At 33.2% G+C, this 18093-nt stretch overlaps 2 protein-coding genes across 2 annotated transcripts; both read right to left on the reverse strand.

Annotated features, from left to right (window-relative positions):
• Window positions 1-3683: 3683 nt before the first annotated feature.
• Window positions 3684-5045, reverse strand: LOC140452744 (uncharacterized). The gene has a single exon (XM_072547070.1). It carries the CDS (start codon window positions 5043-5045, stop codon window positions 3684-3686), a length of 1362 nt encoding a protein of 453 aa, XP_072403171.1.
• A 711-nt stretch (window positions 5046-5756) lies between these two features.
• Window positions 5757-15916, reverse strand: LOC140452926 (uncharacterized). The gene is made up of 2 exons (XM_072547248.1): window positions 15714-15916; window positions 5757-11235 (listed from the first exon to the last, which is right to left on the reverse strand). Exon 2 carries the CDS (start codon window positions 8941-8943, stop codon window positions 5770-5772), a length of 3174 nt encoding a protein of 1057 aa, XP_072403349.1. The 5' UTR covers window positions 8944-11235; window positions 15714-15916; the 3' UTR covers window positions 5757-5769.
• Between the last annotated feature and the right edge of the window lie 2177 nt (window positions 15917-18093).

Consider the following 18093-nt stretch of genomic DNA (forward strand, 5'->3'; position numbering starts at 1 on the left):
CAAACTTGTCAGCTAAAAATGAGAAGCACATCCTTCCACCCTTAAAACGTAAACGCTTGCATTCTATGCTTCTGCTGCCGAATATACCTTGCCAGTACGAATGACAGCAACACATACTTAACACGTAGATTTAGCTATAAATTAGTCATCCAAATTCAGCGGATATTAAGACTCACATCCATACATAAGCTCTACAATATCGTAGCTACCAAGACACCTAATATTCGAAGATAAGTAGCTAAGGAACGAAAGAAACAAAATCTAGATTCGCAACATGTAATCGACGAATACAAGCCCATTTTATGACTAAAATCGAGAAAAAACTGGCCAGATCAACACGTGTGTAAGATATACAAAAAAAAATAAGCTAATCCTCGCCATCATCTGAACCCTCGGGAGGACTCTTGCCTGCAAACACCGGTTAACTTGTGTGAATGTGGGGTGGTAAAAGATTCTTCACACCTTCTTAGTTGACTTTGCCATTTAAATTGCTCTTTTCTGAAGGGACGAGGTTTAATTATTTAAACTGAACATGTAGAGTACAGTCAGTAAGCTATTGCTTATAAAGATCATTTCAAATTGGACACTAACTCCACTTATATTGATTACATATTACCCCTAAATTACCTTACCATTCAAAAGTATGTAATATTGGTAAAGTAATATATTCTGGCTAGATAAATTAAGCATTTTTTCATTTTTTGCGGACTACTATCCATTTTTACACAAAAATATCTATTTTAGCACTTAAATATTTATTTTAAGATAAGCTATCCAGAATTATATGTAGTACACAAACAAAACCAGAAATAAAATAATAAAGAAGCTACAAGATATCGTAAAACAATAGATGGATGAAATAAATCAAGTTCATATTAATCGGATTCTTAAATAAAACGTATAAAGACATACTGACGTTAACAAAATGCATTAGGAAATTTCCGCATATGAAAAAAACATCCAACTTGGTAACGAAATCCTTTTGTATCTATAAAGCTATTTTTAGAAAAGCACGTACCTACCAAAAACAGGTATCTATTACATACTGTAATGCGTATGAATGATGACAAAAATAAGGACTAAGGAGTCCGTATGAACCGTTTAGAATATACGCTGAAAATATACGGCTTAATCGCATAGTTGCCAAACTATCAGAGCTTACTTAAACCGATATACTTCCAATATACAGTGAAAAAGTCCTGAACGACCCCTATAATATATGCTATAATATACTGCTGCGTTAGACTTTTTGTTTTTCTGTACACAGGAATAGACAAAGGATAATTTTCGAATATCACAACGACCCGGGTAATTATCACAAAGGAATTAATGAAACTGCAGACAAAATTTGACAACTTTATAAATGGAAAAATATGTATAGAGAAATAACCGAATTTATTACTTTATACCCTACTTGGCAACTCTCAAAATTTGATCGTAGGAATCGTACTCAAGGTTTAAATGTAAGGCCTTCTCCGGAGAAACCATTTGAGGCTTTATCTGTAGACCTGTTCTTTTTTGATAAACAAAAAATGCTCACCGTTATAGATAATCTAACAAAATTTGCACAAGCGTATATTTGAACTGATAAAAACCCAGAAACAATAATTAGTAAATTAAAAAATTAATTTTCGCTTTTCGGCCTTCCTAAGATGATTATGTCAGATCACGGGGGTGAATTTAATAATAAAAAGGTGGAAAGTTTTATTAATTCATTGAATATTGAATGGCACCTTACTTCGTCTGAGTACCATGCCTCTAACGGTATAATTGAGCGTTTTCATGCTACCATAACAGATACTTTGCGAAGTTATCTTTTAGAACATAACCAGTGCGACTTAGAAGATGCACTTTTAGTCGCTATACACTCATATAATTCTAGTAAACATCATTCAACATCCACTACACCCTATAGTGTAGTATTTCCTTATAAAAATGATAGAGAATTTGATGAAATTTCGTATAATAATCAGTTAGAAAATATAAGGGAAAAACAATGCGATCAAAGGAAAAAGCAAAAGAACCGTTTTGATAACTTAAGAACGAGTAATTTGGAAGTAAAGTATAAAGTTGGAGACTTCCAAATACACCAAAATCGGTATTAAATACAGGACCATATGTTGTTCTTGAACAGTTTTTTTACTGTTGTAGGTGTAATATCAATTTGAAGATGTTTATTAAAAAGTCCTTTTATTCTTTCTTTTAGGCTGCTTGGTTCATTTGTATCCATTTTTAGACCATTCATTACAATGTTGTTTTTTCTTTTATTTTTTTCGATTATTTGGACTGCTTTTTTCATTTCTTGTAACTCTCTCCTTATTTCTGAATTCTCTTTTCTTATATCCTGATTTTCTTTTTTGAATTCGTTCGTTTTCTACTGTCAGTTTTAGTAGAGCTTCGTTTGTTTTGTTTTGTTGGTCTTTAATTTCTCTTATTTCAGTTTTTATTTCTTTCTATTCTTGCTTCATATCTTTTTGAGTTGTGTTCATTATTAATAACTGGTCTAATTTCTCAGATGCAGTTGTTTGGCGTTTTGTAGGAGTTCTTGGTGTTTTTTTGCTGTTTACAAAAAAATCTATATTTTCTTCTTTTCTTTTTCTTCCTTCATCTGTAGAGTATTCGTCGCTGTCCATTCTTACAATATTTTCCTTGGACTTTTCTTGTTATTTCGCTGGTTATCTCCTTCCCCGTCCTACACCGCGAAAAGAGTCGTCGACCAGTCAACCCGTCGAATCTCCGACCCTTATCGGTGTTTATATGTGGGTCACTTCTACCGAGTTACTTTTCGTTGTAAGTCCCGTTTCCCGAGTTTTCTTACAGCCGAAAATTAAAACGATATTTTTCTTCTTGAAGTCAATGAAAATTCTACCAATAAAACTCTAAAAATTATATTAGACAACGAGGTTATTCGAAAATTTCATTTTAATAATGTAGAACCATTTTATGATGCGATTAACTAAACGAAGTTGAAGTGTAACACATCAAGTAGTAGATATGAGCTTTAATTATCCATATTGGAGGGATGCCGGTTTTCAACATCCCTTCACGAAGAGTCTTGTTTGCTAACAGTGTCTCTTTCAGCGGTTTGTACTTGCTGTAAGTCCAATTGGTCCGCTAGCCTTCGAATACTCAGTAATAGAAACTTAAATGGACTCTTCTTAAATGTGATTTAGTCTGGCCTGTTGAATAGATTGATATGATGAAATAAAACAATAACTTGTTTAGCTAGAACTGTAATTGAAAAAGGACAAGAAATAGAAACTTATAAACTGCGAGTGAATAACTAATCGTAATGAACCTAATTAGAAAATTACAGTTTACGAACGAAAACACCATAACACTTCACATTAAGGGTTCCCGATATATTGCGTAACTTGCAATTGCGAACGTGGAGAAAAACTCTCCGAAACTTGAAAAATAGGTCTAACCTCTACGGCGATCGCTAATTCACTGTCTTCCCCTAGCCCATCCGAAATAATTGTCTATCCATTTTGAAGGATCTACCGGTTTAAGGTCAATATGGGCGGAGATTAACATTCTAAGAAATAAGTCAATGCAGGCAAGGAATTTATTTAGGTAAACGATGCGGCGGAAATATTTTTATTTGTTTTGAAATAGAATTATTTGGTTGGAGATTATTGTTCTCCAATATTCCCCCCGGCGTTAGAGCCTTGTGGTCTAACCTACTCTTCTTTATCTTGCCTAGGGAGAACAGAAATTTTAGAGATTGCCCTTGTAAATTGACCATTGATGGTCTTTAACTTGACCACTCTGACTTTGCCATCTTGACCGGGCATTGTATCAACTACCCGTGCTAGAGGCCATTTTAGAGAAGGTACATCGTCCTCTCTCAGAAGGACTAAGTCATTGACTTTTATGTTATCCCTTGGTCGGGACCATTTTGGAGAGTTTTGTAAGCGGTTTAAGTAGTCAACAGACCACTTTTTCCAGAAACTTTGATGTACTTTCGCAATTTGTTGAAACACGGATAGTTTATTTTCCGGGATTTTTTCTAAGTTTTGCTCAGGATGCGCAGTCAGGCTGGAGCCTATTATAAAGTGCCCAGGACTGAGAAAAGTGTAATCAGAAGGGTCGCTGGACATGGCACAGATAGGCCTTGAATTCATCACAGCTTCAATTTGAACCATGACAGTATAAAACTGTTCTAAAGTGAAAGAGGAAGAGCCTATTAGTCTACGCATATGATATTTAACGCTTTTTATTGAAGCTTCCCAGATCCCAGCCCAATGAGGAGATCTAGGGGGAATAAACTTCCATAAGATTTGATTTTCAGACAGATATTCCCCAATGGTTTGAGAATTTGACTTATTTTTAAAGAATTTGTATAAGTCGTAGGGTTGGTTTCTTGCACCAGAAAGACATGTGGCATTGTCACTATAAATGACGGTTGGGTTACTACGTCGGAAGATAAACCTTTTGAGTGTTAATAGAAAGGAAGAAGTTGTTAGATCAGAAACAACCTCAATGTGCACAGCTTTGGTCACCATGCACACGAAAATGGCTATGTATGCCTTGACTTTTGGCGCTTTTCGGAGTGAAGAAGATTTTAACAGAAAGGGTCCACCATAATCTACACCTATTTTTTGAAAAGGTCTTGTTGTAATGGACAACCTATCTTCAGGTAAGTTACCCATTAGCTGTTGTGCAGGAGTGCACGAAAATCGGAAACATGTGGTGCAGTTGCGAATAATTCGTTTTGCTTCCTTTAGACCATTGAGAGGCCAGAATTTCAACCGAAGGTTTGAGAGAACTGTTTGAGCACCAGCATGTCCCAATCTGATATGCTCATTTTTAATGATAAGATTGACGGTATGATTTTTGGATGGAAGTAGTATCGGATGTTTTTGCAAATAGTCTATGTCGGGACAGTTTGTAAGTCTGCCTCCAACTCTGAGAAAACTAGAAGAATCTACAAATGGTTTTAGTGAAACAATGTTTTTATTTGAAATAAATTTGTTATTTTTAAGCTCCGAAATTTCTTTTGAGAATGCATCACCTTGAATTTGTTTGATGATGAAATCCATAGAATAATTTAACTCCTCCACAGAAAGGGGTTCAGAAATTTTTTGTTTTTTACAATTAGAAATAAACCGAAATACGTACGCTACAGTACGTTTTAAGCGTGAAATATTTGATAAACGTGAAAAAATTCTCATCCAGAAGTTTTCTACGTTAGAATTTACCACGAGGCTTATTTTTCGTTTCTCGGGCAGGTTTTCGAGCACTTTGTCATTTGCTAGATTGGAAACATTGAAATTTTTATCTCGTAAGCATTTAGGGCCTTGCCACCAGAAATCGCTATTGAGAATTTCAGAACCAGACATTCCTCGAGAAAGAAGGTCTGCGGCATTTTGTGCAGACTTTATGTGAAGCCATCTAAAGTTTTGAAACAACTCTTGGACAAGTGCTACCCGGTGAGCCACGAAAACCGACCACCGACTTGGGTGACTTTTACACCACGACAGCGCTACCTGGGAGTCTGACCAGAGGGTGACTAAATGAAATTTTACAGGTTGATTTTCAAAGATAGAAATTATTTTTGAAACAAGTTTTGAAAGGAGAACCATCGCGCACAGCTCAAGCCTAGGAAGTGTTACCGTCTTTAACGGAGTTATCCTTGATTTGGAAGAAACTAATGCACAGGATATGGTCTCATCGGCATAGAAAGTTCTCAGGTATACGCATGCGCCATTAGCTGCCAAGCTGCTGTCTGAAAATCCATGAAGCTCAACCTTTAGAATTACTTTTTCAGAAAAGTAGAAACGAGGAATTTTTAAATTTTTTAATTGTGACAAGTCCTGTAGAAACTTGTTCCAATCTTAGAGTATTTTTGTCCGAAATTTCTGTGTCCCAGTGAATTTTTTGCAGATAGAGTTTCTGCAAGGGCATTTTGCCTTTAACAATGAATGGATTGATGAGTCCCAGAGGGTCGAAACATTGTGCTAATGCAGACAGGATTTTTCTTTTTGTTACTGGTGGGCAGAAATTATTTTCGGGGACGGAAATTGTTATTTGGTCTTCCGCAGGGTTCCATTTTAGGCCTAGAACTTTGCTGGAAGTAGAATCGAAATTTAGGTCATATTCCTGAGTAGTATTTTTTGAATGTTTTGGATTGATTTTTTGTAGGAATATGGATGAATTTGAATGAAATTTATGTAATGTAAAACCATGGCGGTTTAGAACAGAATTTAATTGCTGAAGTATTTCGAGCAATTCTTCAATATTATTTGACCCACATAAACCATCATCTACATAGAATTGGGTTTCGAGAAAGTGTGAGGCCAATGGGAATTGAATTTTATTTTTATTTGAAATCTCTTGCAAGACTCTCGTTGCAAGAAATGGGGCGCTGTTCGTCCCGTATGTAACAGTATTTAGTTGAATACATTTTATAGAATCGTGGGTATCGTCCCTCCACAGAATATTTTGTAGAAAACGTTGATCTTTGTTGATCCACGTCTGTCGAAACATTTTTTGAATATCACAGGAGAATATGAATTTGTATTGCCTGAAACGAACCAGAATATCGAATAGATCAGGTTGCACCTGATACCCTTTTAATGAAATATCGTTTAGACTTTTTCCTGTAGAGGTTTTACAACTAGCATCCATGACGACACGCAAAGTTGAACTTTTATTTTGTTCGTTGATGACACACAAATGTGGAATAAAATATTTTTTGTCCGAATTTTCATTCACGAACGAAAGCGGTACATATTCAGCATGCCCCGAAGAAATATATGTGTCAATGAAGTTTTTGTACTCGAAAAATAATTTTTTATCTTTTTGGAATTTATTTTCGAGCGAGAGAAAACGCCGTTTGGCTATGGAAAATGAATCACCCAGTAATTGGTGTTCTTGTGCACTTTTTAATGGAATATCTACATCAAAGCGTCCATTTTCAAGGATCTTTGTTGTAGTTTGGAATATTTGTTCGGCCAGCTCGTTAGCTTCCGACAGAATAGGTTTTTGAGAAAGTTCTTCCATGTTCCAAAATTTTGTGAGCAGCTCATCCGTGCTACACGTAGAAAGTAGAGCAACCTCTCCAGAAACATTGTTTGCTACTGTGGGTGCCGTCAAGTGAGGAGCTATCACGCCGGCAATTAGGTACCCCAGATGCGAAGCCTGCAAGATTGGAAGCCCGGGGCCAAGAGGAATTATTTCCGGAAGAATTAGGTCGTAGTACAAATCTGACCCAACCAAGATGTCTATTTGACTAGGTTTGTGAAAGGAATCATCAGCGAGAAAAAGGTCCCCTGGAATTGGTAACTTTTTTGTAAGAATGCGGAACTGTGGAAGATTGCAAGTAATATTTTCTAAGATAGCACATGAAATTTTAAAAGACTTTTTATTGTAGTTAGAATGCATTTTTATGTTGACCGTCTTTTTTGAAACCGAATTATTTTGGCCTATGCCAGAGATATTTAGAGAGATGTCATACGGCCTATAACCCAGCCTATCAGCGAGACACCGGGTACAAAAGCAATTCTGACTTCCTGTATCGAGTAACAATCGGGCCGTTAAAGGGCTCCCGTTTTTGTCGAAAATGGTGACTTTGGCCGTAGCGAGAAGTATGTTTGAATTTTTTACGGACAAAGCAGAAAAAGAATTTGTAAGAGGTTCTTGCCCTTGAACCGAAGGACCTTGAAAATTTGAATTAGACGAATGCTCGCGTTCGTAATTGTTTGAATTTGTAGAAGTTGACGGACTTTCATTGTTATGAGTCGTAGAAAAAGTATAATTTTTACCCGAAATGTGAAGAACAGTGTTATGGCGCTTTTTACATATGGTGCACCCATGTTTTGAGGAGCAGTTTTTAGAATTATGCCTACCTAGGCAGTTAACGCAGAGACCTTTTGAATTTACGAATTTTATTTTGTCATCATGCTGAATGTTTTTGAAAAATTGACATTTATAAATTTTATGTCCTTGTTTTTTGCAGTAGATACAATAAAAGTCAGAAACTAAATTATTTGAAATATTATTTTTATTTGAATCCTCTGATGTGTTATTACTGTATGCATGATGTGAAACTTTTACGGTTTTGGTTTGCCTAGGATTTGTATTTTCTAGACTTTCCAGAACAATGCACCTTTTTTCCAAAAATTTAAGAAAAGCATCTAAATTTGTTATATCTGTATGATTTCGCTCAGTTTCAAAAAGTCTCCTTGTTGAAAAGTCTAATTTGCTTTGTAGCAGAAAAACTAAAATTATATCAATGAGCTCTGAACTTGAAAATTGCAAATTTTTTAGCAGTTGCATATTTTTTGTTACAGTTGTTAGAAAATTTCTGAGAATTTGCGGTGAGCTGTTTCTCAGTGTAGGAATGTCTAGAATTTCTGTTAAATAAGAATTTATGATTGTGACCTTATTTTGATAGCGGTTTTTTAGAATATCCAAAGCAATTGAAAAATTTTCATTGGTGACTTTCAAAGAATCCACCAATTTTAGAGAATCACCTTGTAGGTAACTTTTTAAGTAAAGAAATCTTTGGATATCAGAAAGGGACTGATTTTTTATTATCAGTGTGTCGAATAGTTCATAGAAGCTTTCAAAATCACTTACTTGTCCAGAAAATTTGTTTATACTGATTTCCGGGAGTTTTACGGCCATTTGTTTATTAGCGCTCCCTGTATTGGTAATTTCCAATTTTATCGAATTTTGAATTTTTGAAAGCGTCGCAAAATAATTTTCTTCAAACAAAGCACGATCAGACTCTTGAGAATCGTCCAGGAATTCAATTTCATCCTGTACGCTGTTGAAGTCAGAGAAAAGGTCTTTTAACCTATCTTCTCGTGTTTTGAATGAGAAAACATCTTTTTCCGAGTCGTGGTTTATTTCTAGCCACGCTTGAATTCCACCAACAGAATCTAGTATAGAATGCTTCTTTTTTGTTAATTTATTTAAACCTTTATTGCTCATTGTAATAACTTTAATTTATTTATTTTTAAATGAAATTATTATTTATTTTTGAATTAATTAATTCTGAATTATTAATTTTGAATTTTAACAAGAATGCAATAAGCTAAACTAAAAATTTAACCCTAAATAGTTCTTTAACAATGTTACTTTATAAGAACACTAATTTGCACTATCTACATATATAGAACAAAAAAGACTAAAGTGGTATGGACATGTAAGAAGAGCTAGCGACAGCAGATGGATAAAAAGAATAACCGAATGGAGCCCCATAGGAAGGAGGAAAAGAGGACGACCCCGAAAATCCTGGAGGAACGAAGTAGACGACGCCATGAGTAAGAGAGGACTAAACGATGGAGAATGGAACAACAGAGAGAGATGGAAACGGTTGAGCGAGGGAAGGCAGTGAATACTGTAGAATCCCTAAATATATATATAATTTGCACTAAAATAGATTTTTGAATTTATATAAAAAAGTTTGATTGTACGTCACCCCTGGGTTCTTAGTACTTGAGTGTGGGCTGCCTATCCCTCTCTGGCATCAGCTAGTCCTGGAAGCGCATTTCTGGAAATAATCACTAGTTTTGTTTTGTTTATATAATGTTTATTTGTCCGTAGAATAAACAACGCACTCACTATGTCTCTAGGAATTGTTGTCTATCGACGAGAATATCCGAAACACACGAAACTTTTACTGTCTTTTTGAAAGCACAGAATTATATAAATTGAATGTTTTTAGGCCAGAAAGTCGGCTAGTAAAATCAAAATCCGGCTCGAAGGACCAAATGGAGGGATGCCGGTTTTCAACATCCCTTCACGAAGAGTCTTGTTTGCTAACAGTGTCTCTTTCAGCGGTTTGTACTTGCTGTAGGTCCAATTGGTCCGCTAGCCTTCGAATACTCAGTAATAGAAACTTAAATGGACTCTTAAATGTGATTTAGTCTGGCCTGTTGAATAGATTGATATGACGAAATAAAACAATAACTTGTTTAGCTAGAACTGTAATTGAAAAAGGACAAGAAATAGAAACTTATAAACTGCGAGTGAATAACTAATCGTAATGAACCTAATTAGAAAATTACAGTTTACGAACGAAAACATCATAACACTTCACATTAAGGGTTCCCGATATATTGCGTAACTTGCAGTTGCGAACGTGGAGAAAAACTCTCCGAAACTTGAAAAATAGGTCTAACCTCTACGGCGATCGCTAATTCACTGTCTTCCCCTAGCCCATCCGAAATAATTGTCTATCCTTTTGAAGGATCTACCGGTTTAAGGTCAATATGGGCGGAGATTAACATTCTAAGAAATAAGTCAATGCAGGCAAGGAATTTATTTAGGTAAACGATGCGGCGGAAATATTTTTATTTGTTTTGAAATAGAATTATTTGGTTGGAGATTATTGTTCTCCAACACATATTATAAAGGAATTTTAATCAATAATAACTGCAACATATAATTCGATTACCTTGTGGTACACTTCATCTACAACTTTCTCATAACAACAAAAGTAGAAAAGTTATTGCCGGTTGGTTTTTTTTTGTTCCATGTGGCCCTACCTGCCCTGTACGGAGTATGTCTAGAGAGGCTCTTCACTACAAGTTAAAACTTCGAAGCTGCAAAAGAAGCCCTTCTTAGACACCCCAGCTTCGGTCTTCAGGAGGGAGGTGTTATGGCGAGCACGCCACTGTGTGTGTGTGTGTGTGTGTGTGTGTTTTATCTCAATATTCAGACTACTTAGAAGATGATTAACACCCACGCTGAGAATCTCGAGGTGTTTATGATATGATCAAGAACTATGAGAGGTTTTTAGGATATAGTTTGTATTTCTTAAGTTAGTATAGTTTTATAACTGTTAACATCTAAATAAATTTGTGCATTTCATTCAGAGTTACGTTATTTAATTCTCCAACGAATTCTCTAACATCGTTTTATAGAGAATAAAAGGTATTTAAGTCATCGTTATCAGGATTGCCGGTTATGAATTTAATCACAGATCCAAGTCCATTAATTAATCCACGTCTTTTTCTATTGTGGTTAAGAATAGCAAATTGATCTATAATATCCTTTAAATAATTAGAATATTGCGTTTGTAATACAGGGTGGTCAATTTTAACTTTTAACTTTTTTATTAGGTTTTCGATACGTGTTAAGTTGAGAGAAAGTAAAAATCTATGTTTTTGAATTATTTCTGTTTGTATTCCGGTTTCTTCTTGAAAAAATCCATTTGGGTGGTTAAAACATTGAGCTTGAGCTTGGATGGTGTAGAGTAGAGAAGTAAGCAGAAGTAACCTGAAAATAAAAGGAAAATGTACTATTTTCTGATCCGTTTTATGTTCTTAGCATCCGCAGTTATTTTTCTATTCGCAGGAGTTAGGAAAAAATTTGGGTTTCATTTTGTTCAAGAATTTTAATACTTTCATAAGGTATATTTTTGTTGATTTGTTTCTTATTTCTATATACTGTAGTTTCTGGATTAACTTCGGGAATTTGCTCCTCTCTGTTTCGATTTGCTTTAGTTATATTTTGGGTCATTTTTTCTTTAGTATTTTTATATACGTGTTGTATAAATGGTTGTATTTCGTTTTTTCTATTTTCATTGTAATTTTCGTATATTGTTAGGTCATTATCGAAGAGGACCTCATCTTCGTAAGGGCCGTACAAAAGGGTAAAAGGTGTAAAGTTAGTTGAGGAATGAATACTTTGATTATAGATAGTGATTGTGGTAACCATTAAATTTTTAATCCTTTCATTGGGATTTTGGATTTGCAAAACTCGTAATTTTTCCAGTAGTGTAGAATGTAGTCTTTCGATAGGTGAATTGCTTGTAGAATTTGCAGTTGTGGTAACATGCTTTTCTATTTTATATAAGTTTAAATATTCAGTAATTAGGTTTGCACCAAAGTTAGTTGCACTGTCCACTACTATTCTCTTTGGAAAATTATGATGTGAGAAGAAATGTCGTAATTTATTCAAAATTGTTATTGCTGTTTGATCTTCTATTAAATATGCTTGTGCGTATTTAGAAAACGGATCTATTATAGTTAAAAACTGATTTGCTTTAATATGAAATACGTCTATGTGTAAAGTATGTAGAGGTTTGGTAGGTAACATAGGGCCTTTAAATGGTATTGTATATGGTTGTCTTTCATATTTGGCTTTTAAACATATGTCACAAGAATTTATATATTTTGTAATCGAATTTTTTATGTTTGGAAAATATATGGATTTCTTTAAGTGTGAATAGGTTTCATTTATTCCATTATGATTTAGGTGATGGTAATTTTTTATATAGTTTGTTTGTTCGTTTTCTTCTTCAATGTAAAGTAATTTTGTTAGACAAAGAACAATATTTGTATAGATAAAGTTCTCATGTAAGAGTTTTTCCATAATAGGTTTTAAAATTCTCCTTTGTGTTAAAAATAGACCATATGTTTTATTGGGATCAATTATTTCTATAAGGTGATTAATTATTTGATTTTCTATATTATCTTTTTCTAAATAAATTAAGTGTATGTCTTTCTTGAATCGTTTGAGAAATTCATAACGAAGTGTTTGTGTAATGTTTATTATTATTTGATTTTTGAATAGATTTACGGGTTTTTCAGAAATAGGGAGTCCTGCAGAAATGTTTTCTTCTTAAGAATGAATCGTCTCGCAATTTGAAGGTTGTGTGGATCTGAATTTAAGAAATTTCGATAATAATTTATCAGGATTATCGGAAGAATTTTGAGACTCTTCTAGTCCTTTATTTTCTACTACGTTATGTTCTTGTAAATCAGTAATCATAGGGACCATTGAACTTGTTTCGTCATTTTCATTAGGATCATCTTCATGAATATTTATTTCTATTCGTGATAGTGCATCAGCTACAGAGTTACTGGAACCTTTTAAATGTTTAATATCGAACTGATATTCGTCTAATTTAATTTTCCAACGTATTAGGCGACTATTAGGAGTTTTTAGTTTCGTTAGCCATACGAGGGGATTATGATCTGTTAATACTGTAAAATGTCTGCCATATAAATAAGGTCTAAAATGTTTAACTGAATCTATAATAGACAATAATTCGTTTTCTATTACTGAATAGTTTCGTTCTGCTGTGTTCAGCGTTCTGGACAAGAAGGCTATTGGTTTATTCTTTTGTGACAGGACAGAACCTAAAGCTATATCAGATGCGTCAGTAGTTAACGTAAAAGGTAAAGAGAAATCAGGATAATTTAAAATGGGAGAATTAATAATTAGTTCTTTGCATTTTTCAAATGCCTCTTTGTATTCAGAAAGTTCGATGTCAATCTTTTCATTTTTTTGTAGTGCACCTGTTTAATGGAAATGTTATTTTCGCAAAATCCGGAATGAAACGTCTATAATAACCTATTAAGCCGAGGAAAGATTTGATCTCCTTAACCGTTCTAGGAATAGGGTATTTTTTAATTCCTTCAATCTTTGATGGATTTGGAGTGATTCCCTGAGGTTTAACTATGTGTCCTAAAAATTCTACCTTTTTTGTTAGAAATTCACTTTTGTCTACCTGTATTTTTAAGTTTGCTTTAGCAAGAGAGTCAAAGATTAATCTTAGATCAATAAGGTGATCATGTAAGCTTTTAGAAAAAACTATGATATCGTCCATGTAGACAAAGCATCTTGTATGGGTATGAGGAGCTAAAACTGCATTCATTAAACGTTGAAATGTACTTGGAGCATTTTTAAGTCCAAATGGCATTCGAAGATATTCATAATGACCTTGAGGGACTGTAAACGCTGTTTTTTATTTTCTGTTACATCATTTGAGGATGTCTAAAACTTTTAGTATATACAGGATCTTCATCTAAAGTTCTTATAAAATGTTTAGTTTGTGTCGTTGCTGACAAGTATTCTTTATTGTCATGAAATAGATAAGAGTATCTTTTACAAAGTCTAATATTTTTTTCTTTTTCTTCTTTGTTCAGATGATTAGTGCGTATTATATTTTCATCGAAATCTTTTTTTGTTCCATCCTTTATATATTGTTTCACATCAAAATTATTTAGATTTTGTACATATAAGGGCTTATTAAGAGGTGCCTTTAGAATTAGATTTGGTATTTCTATGTGACCATTTATTACTTTATGTATCGATGGTGGAATAAATATATGGTCTTGTATTTTAGTTTCAGGTAAATAAGCGTAACCATCTATTTGATTTACTGGAATTAGGTTACATCTTGTGTCTCCTAGTTGAAAAGCAATAATATTATCATTTAATTTGATTGTTTTATTTATGTAGCTTATCTGTGCTTTTAGTTTTTTTAAGTCACTAGAGCCAATTAATGCATCAAATTTATCATGCCATTTAAAAATTCGGAACTTTACCAGATTTTCTACATTATATTCTTTAAATATGGGTATTTTAATATTAAAAATTCGGAACTTTACCAGATTTTCTACATTATATTCTTTAAATATGGGAATTTTAATATTTTGATTACTGTGAAAAGTTGTAAATACCGACTTGATTGTAAAATTTTCTTGGAATTAAAAATATTTTGGAAAATTACTCACAAGTTCAGGATTTATAATAGAGTTCTCAAAGAAAGAAATTCTCTATATTCTATATCCTCTTGTATATATAAGAATATGAATTGCTGGGATAATTATTTTCTAAAAATTGATCTTGTTCTAAGTTATGAAAATTGTGCTGAACGTTTTGTCTGATAGAAGTAGTTCTTATGGACATTGGTTCCCATTGTTGATTATTTCTAACTTGTTGTATTATATCACGTCGTGGTTGTGATGGTGGTTGTCGAGGAGTGAAATTTCTTTGAAAATTATTTGAATTATTGTTATTTCTAGAGTTATTTGTATTACATTTATCTCTAGACATATTATTATAGTTGCCATTGCTATTATTATTAAATGTATTAAAAGGTCTCTGGTTATTTTGGTTCAGCGATATATTTCGTGAACGAGTCATGAGGTTAGCGTAACGCTCACATTATTCAAGGCATTGTAATGTACGAGGATTGGCATAATATACAGTTTCTCTGTAAGGCGACTGTAAACCTGAAATAAAGGTTTTTAAAGCTTCTGTACAGTAAATATCTTTTAATGTTGCAATTTTCTGTGCACAATTATGTATAATAGTTGTACTTGCTTCATAAGAATATTAAATTTAGTATTAATTCGCAGATGAAAATCTCTATAATGTTCGTTAGGTTTTTGCCTTTCTCTCTGTAGTTCATTAAAATAATGTGTCTTCTGATTTTGTTTGACCAAATTGTTCTAAAAGGGCTTTACGAATATTTTTCCAAGTAGTAAAAGAATCAGGAATAAATTCGTGATAATTATTTGAAGTGATATACGTATGAGCTGTGTCTTTTAGTCTACTACCGATGTGGAGATTTAACAAATGGACTTGTACATTTGAACACATTGTAAAAGTACCAGATTCAAAGAGTTTAATTATATCATCAACTCTTATAATAAACGTAGATAAAGTATCATTTTGTTCAGGCGAAAAAATAGGTATAATTTGACAAAACCTTTTCAATTGTTCATCCGTAATAACTGGAGTAGCCATTTTTTGATGCTTTTCTAGTTGGGAATTGATTAACTGATTAGCATTTTTGTGAGAAATTGAAATGAGACTGAATTTAAGTAGTAAATGTTCAAGATCACTGTTCATGTAAAGTTATTCCAAAAAGGTGTATATATTAAAAGCAAAAATTGTAACCAAAGAAAATAGAAATGAGATACAGATTTTCCTAAAAACCAAATAAAATATGCACTTACTCAGATAGTAGTTTCATGTCAGATAGTAGGCAGGAATCTCTTGTAACTTCTAGTTTTCAACGTTATAGTCAGCAAAGTATTGAAATACACGATGATAAACTGTTCACCTCTGACTATCCTGTTCGCAGGGCCAATTAAATAATTTGTTTCAAAAATCACCTTTTTAAAAATTTATTTTTACAAATAATAGAACTGCTACAATAGAAATGAATATTAAGTATAATCCTAAAATGTAATTTAAGTCTGCATGAAGGCTTCTCTTTTCTAATCGGTAATCAAAGGTCAATTGCAGATAACTAATGTCTTTACAGGTTCGGATTCCTTAATTTTAAAACATTAAAAACATTAATAAAAGAACATGACATACTGTCATTAAAAATCTTAAATTTTAACACAGATTGTAGTCATTTTTTATTTATTTACTTCAAATAATAGTCAATAGGGAAATACTTTAATCAAGACTTATCTCATCTCAAAAATATCTCACAAAAAAAGTAAAAATAAACGATCATCAAAAAAAAAAATGATAAAATTATTGTCACTAACAAAAAACATTATCATTATAAAATATTCATTCACACTGGTTTGTTGACCTGTGATGATAGGGTCTGTATGAAGGCCTGGAGATAAACACATGGTATTAGATGTTGAAATATGATATCTTTACCTCTTCCGCAAAAATATTGCCAAGGGTAGTTGGCCTCCACGTGACACAGGGGCTTATGAGTGAATACTAACAGCACAAGTGAATTGCCAGAGGAAGGAACTCTGTATAAATAGACAATACAGAAATTGTTACTATCACAATTAATTATTAACGAACAGTAAGCGACTTATCACAATCGGCAATGTGAATAAAATTGTAGTATGCACTTAAAGTACCTTTTTCGTAGCAAAAGCTAACATTTTTGTGAATAATATTAAGTCGTAGCTTAAACTTATAAGTTTATTCTGTTTGCTTTGAGTATTTTCTGTCTTTTTGTAGTAAAAGCTTATTTAGATGTGAATAAAATACAGCATTTACTGAAATTTTAAAGTAACAACTGTAATGTGCAGCTTAAAAATTAGTCTTGTATAGAACTTCAATCGAACACGTTTAAAAATGGCTCAATTTATGAACATCTGACGTCGAAAATATTATTCTCTAGGAAATGAATGTCGGGATGAGGAATATATTAATTTATATCGTTTTTCAAAAATTAATGTGGAGTGGTTAGTAGAAAATTTCCTTGAAGTCACTGGAGAAACAAGGGGAGGAGCATTAAATCCCAGACAAAAAATGCAGATATTTCTTCGATTTTTAAGTGATCCTGGATTTCAAATTGGAGTTGGCAAGGTGTTCATCGAACAACAGTGAGTAAAACTGTGAAATTTGTTTTGACTAAAATAATTCAAAAATCACATATTTGGTTACGTTTTTCTTTAAATAACATTGCTGAAGCACAACAAGAGTGGAGTGCTAAGTATCAGTTTCCTTGTGCATTTGGTGCTGTTGATTGTACACATATAAGAATTCCGAAACCATCTGAGCATGGAGACGAATACTATAACAGAAAACGTTACTTTAGCATAAATGTACAGGCAACATGTAATGCAAAAGAAGAATTTACTTCCATAGACGCTCAGTGGCCTGGGTCAGTACACGACAGTAGGATACTAAATAATTCTGCAATTTATGTCGAAATGAATAATATGCAGCATAATAATATGATGTTATTAGGTGATTCTGGTTATGGAATCAAACGTTGGCTGATGACGCCATACAGAAATCCCGAAACTCGTGAAGAAATTGCGTTTAACACACTTTTCATGAAAGAAAGAGTCATAATCGAAAGGTGCATTGGCTAACTGAAGAGAAGGTTTCCAATTTTGCAACATATGGTTAGAGTAAAACTAGACAGAATTGCATCTGTTATTATTAGTTATAGTGTACTTCATAATATATCAAAGTATTTAAATGATCTACTTCCTGTCGATGAAGAAGAAGATGTCATGAATGACGAAGAAAAGCAATACAATTTAGAAAATGACGCTGAAAATGTTATGAGATGGGGAGAAGGGTTATAGTTATAAATTCAAAATTATATTTAAAAACTGTTGAAACAAATAAACATATACAGGGTGTGTACCTTAAAAAATATATCATATTTCATAATATATAACATTGTATATATTTTGTCTAAATATAAAGAAGTTGAAATTTCGGGACCTTCGCTTTCGAGACCTTGGGTTTCGATTAGTCTTTGACGTAGCTTGTTCAATAAAAGTTGTTCTCGCTCGATCTGCATGCGCGTAAGTTTTAACTGCTCAAGAAGAACCAGTCTTTGTAGATCTGCTGTGCATAATTTTGCAGTCTCATCTGTTTCTTGCCCTTCCAGCT

This window comes from Diabrotica undecimpunctata, chromosome 11 (assembly GCF_040954645.1).
Source record: "Diabrotica undecimpunctata isolate CICGRU chromosome 11, icDiaUnde3, whole genome shotgun sequence".
Classification (NCBI taxonomy): Eukaryota; Metazoa; Arthropoda; class Insecta; order Coleoptera; family Chrysomelidae; genus Diabrotica; species Diabrotica undecimpunctata.

What these genes read in the sequence shown, in the direction of transcription:
- LOC140452926 (XM_072547248.1), bottom strand. Translation starts at nt 8,943, where the DNA reads ATGAGCAATAAAGGTTTAAATAAATTAACAAAAAAGAAGCATTCTATA.
- LOC140452744 (XM_072547070.1), bottom strand. Translation starts at nt 5,045, where the DNA reads ATGGATTTCATCATCAAACAAATTCAAGGTGATGCATTCTCAAAAGAA.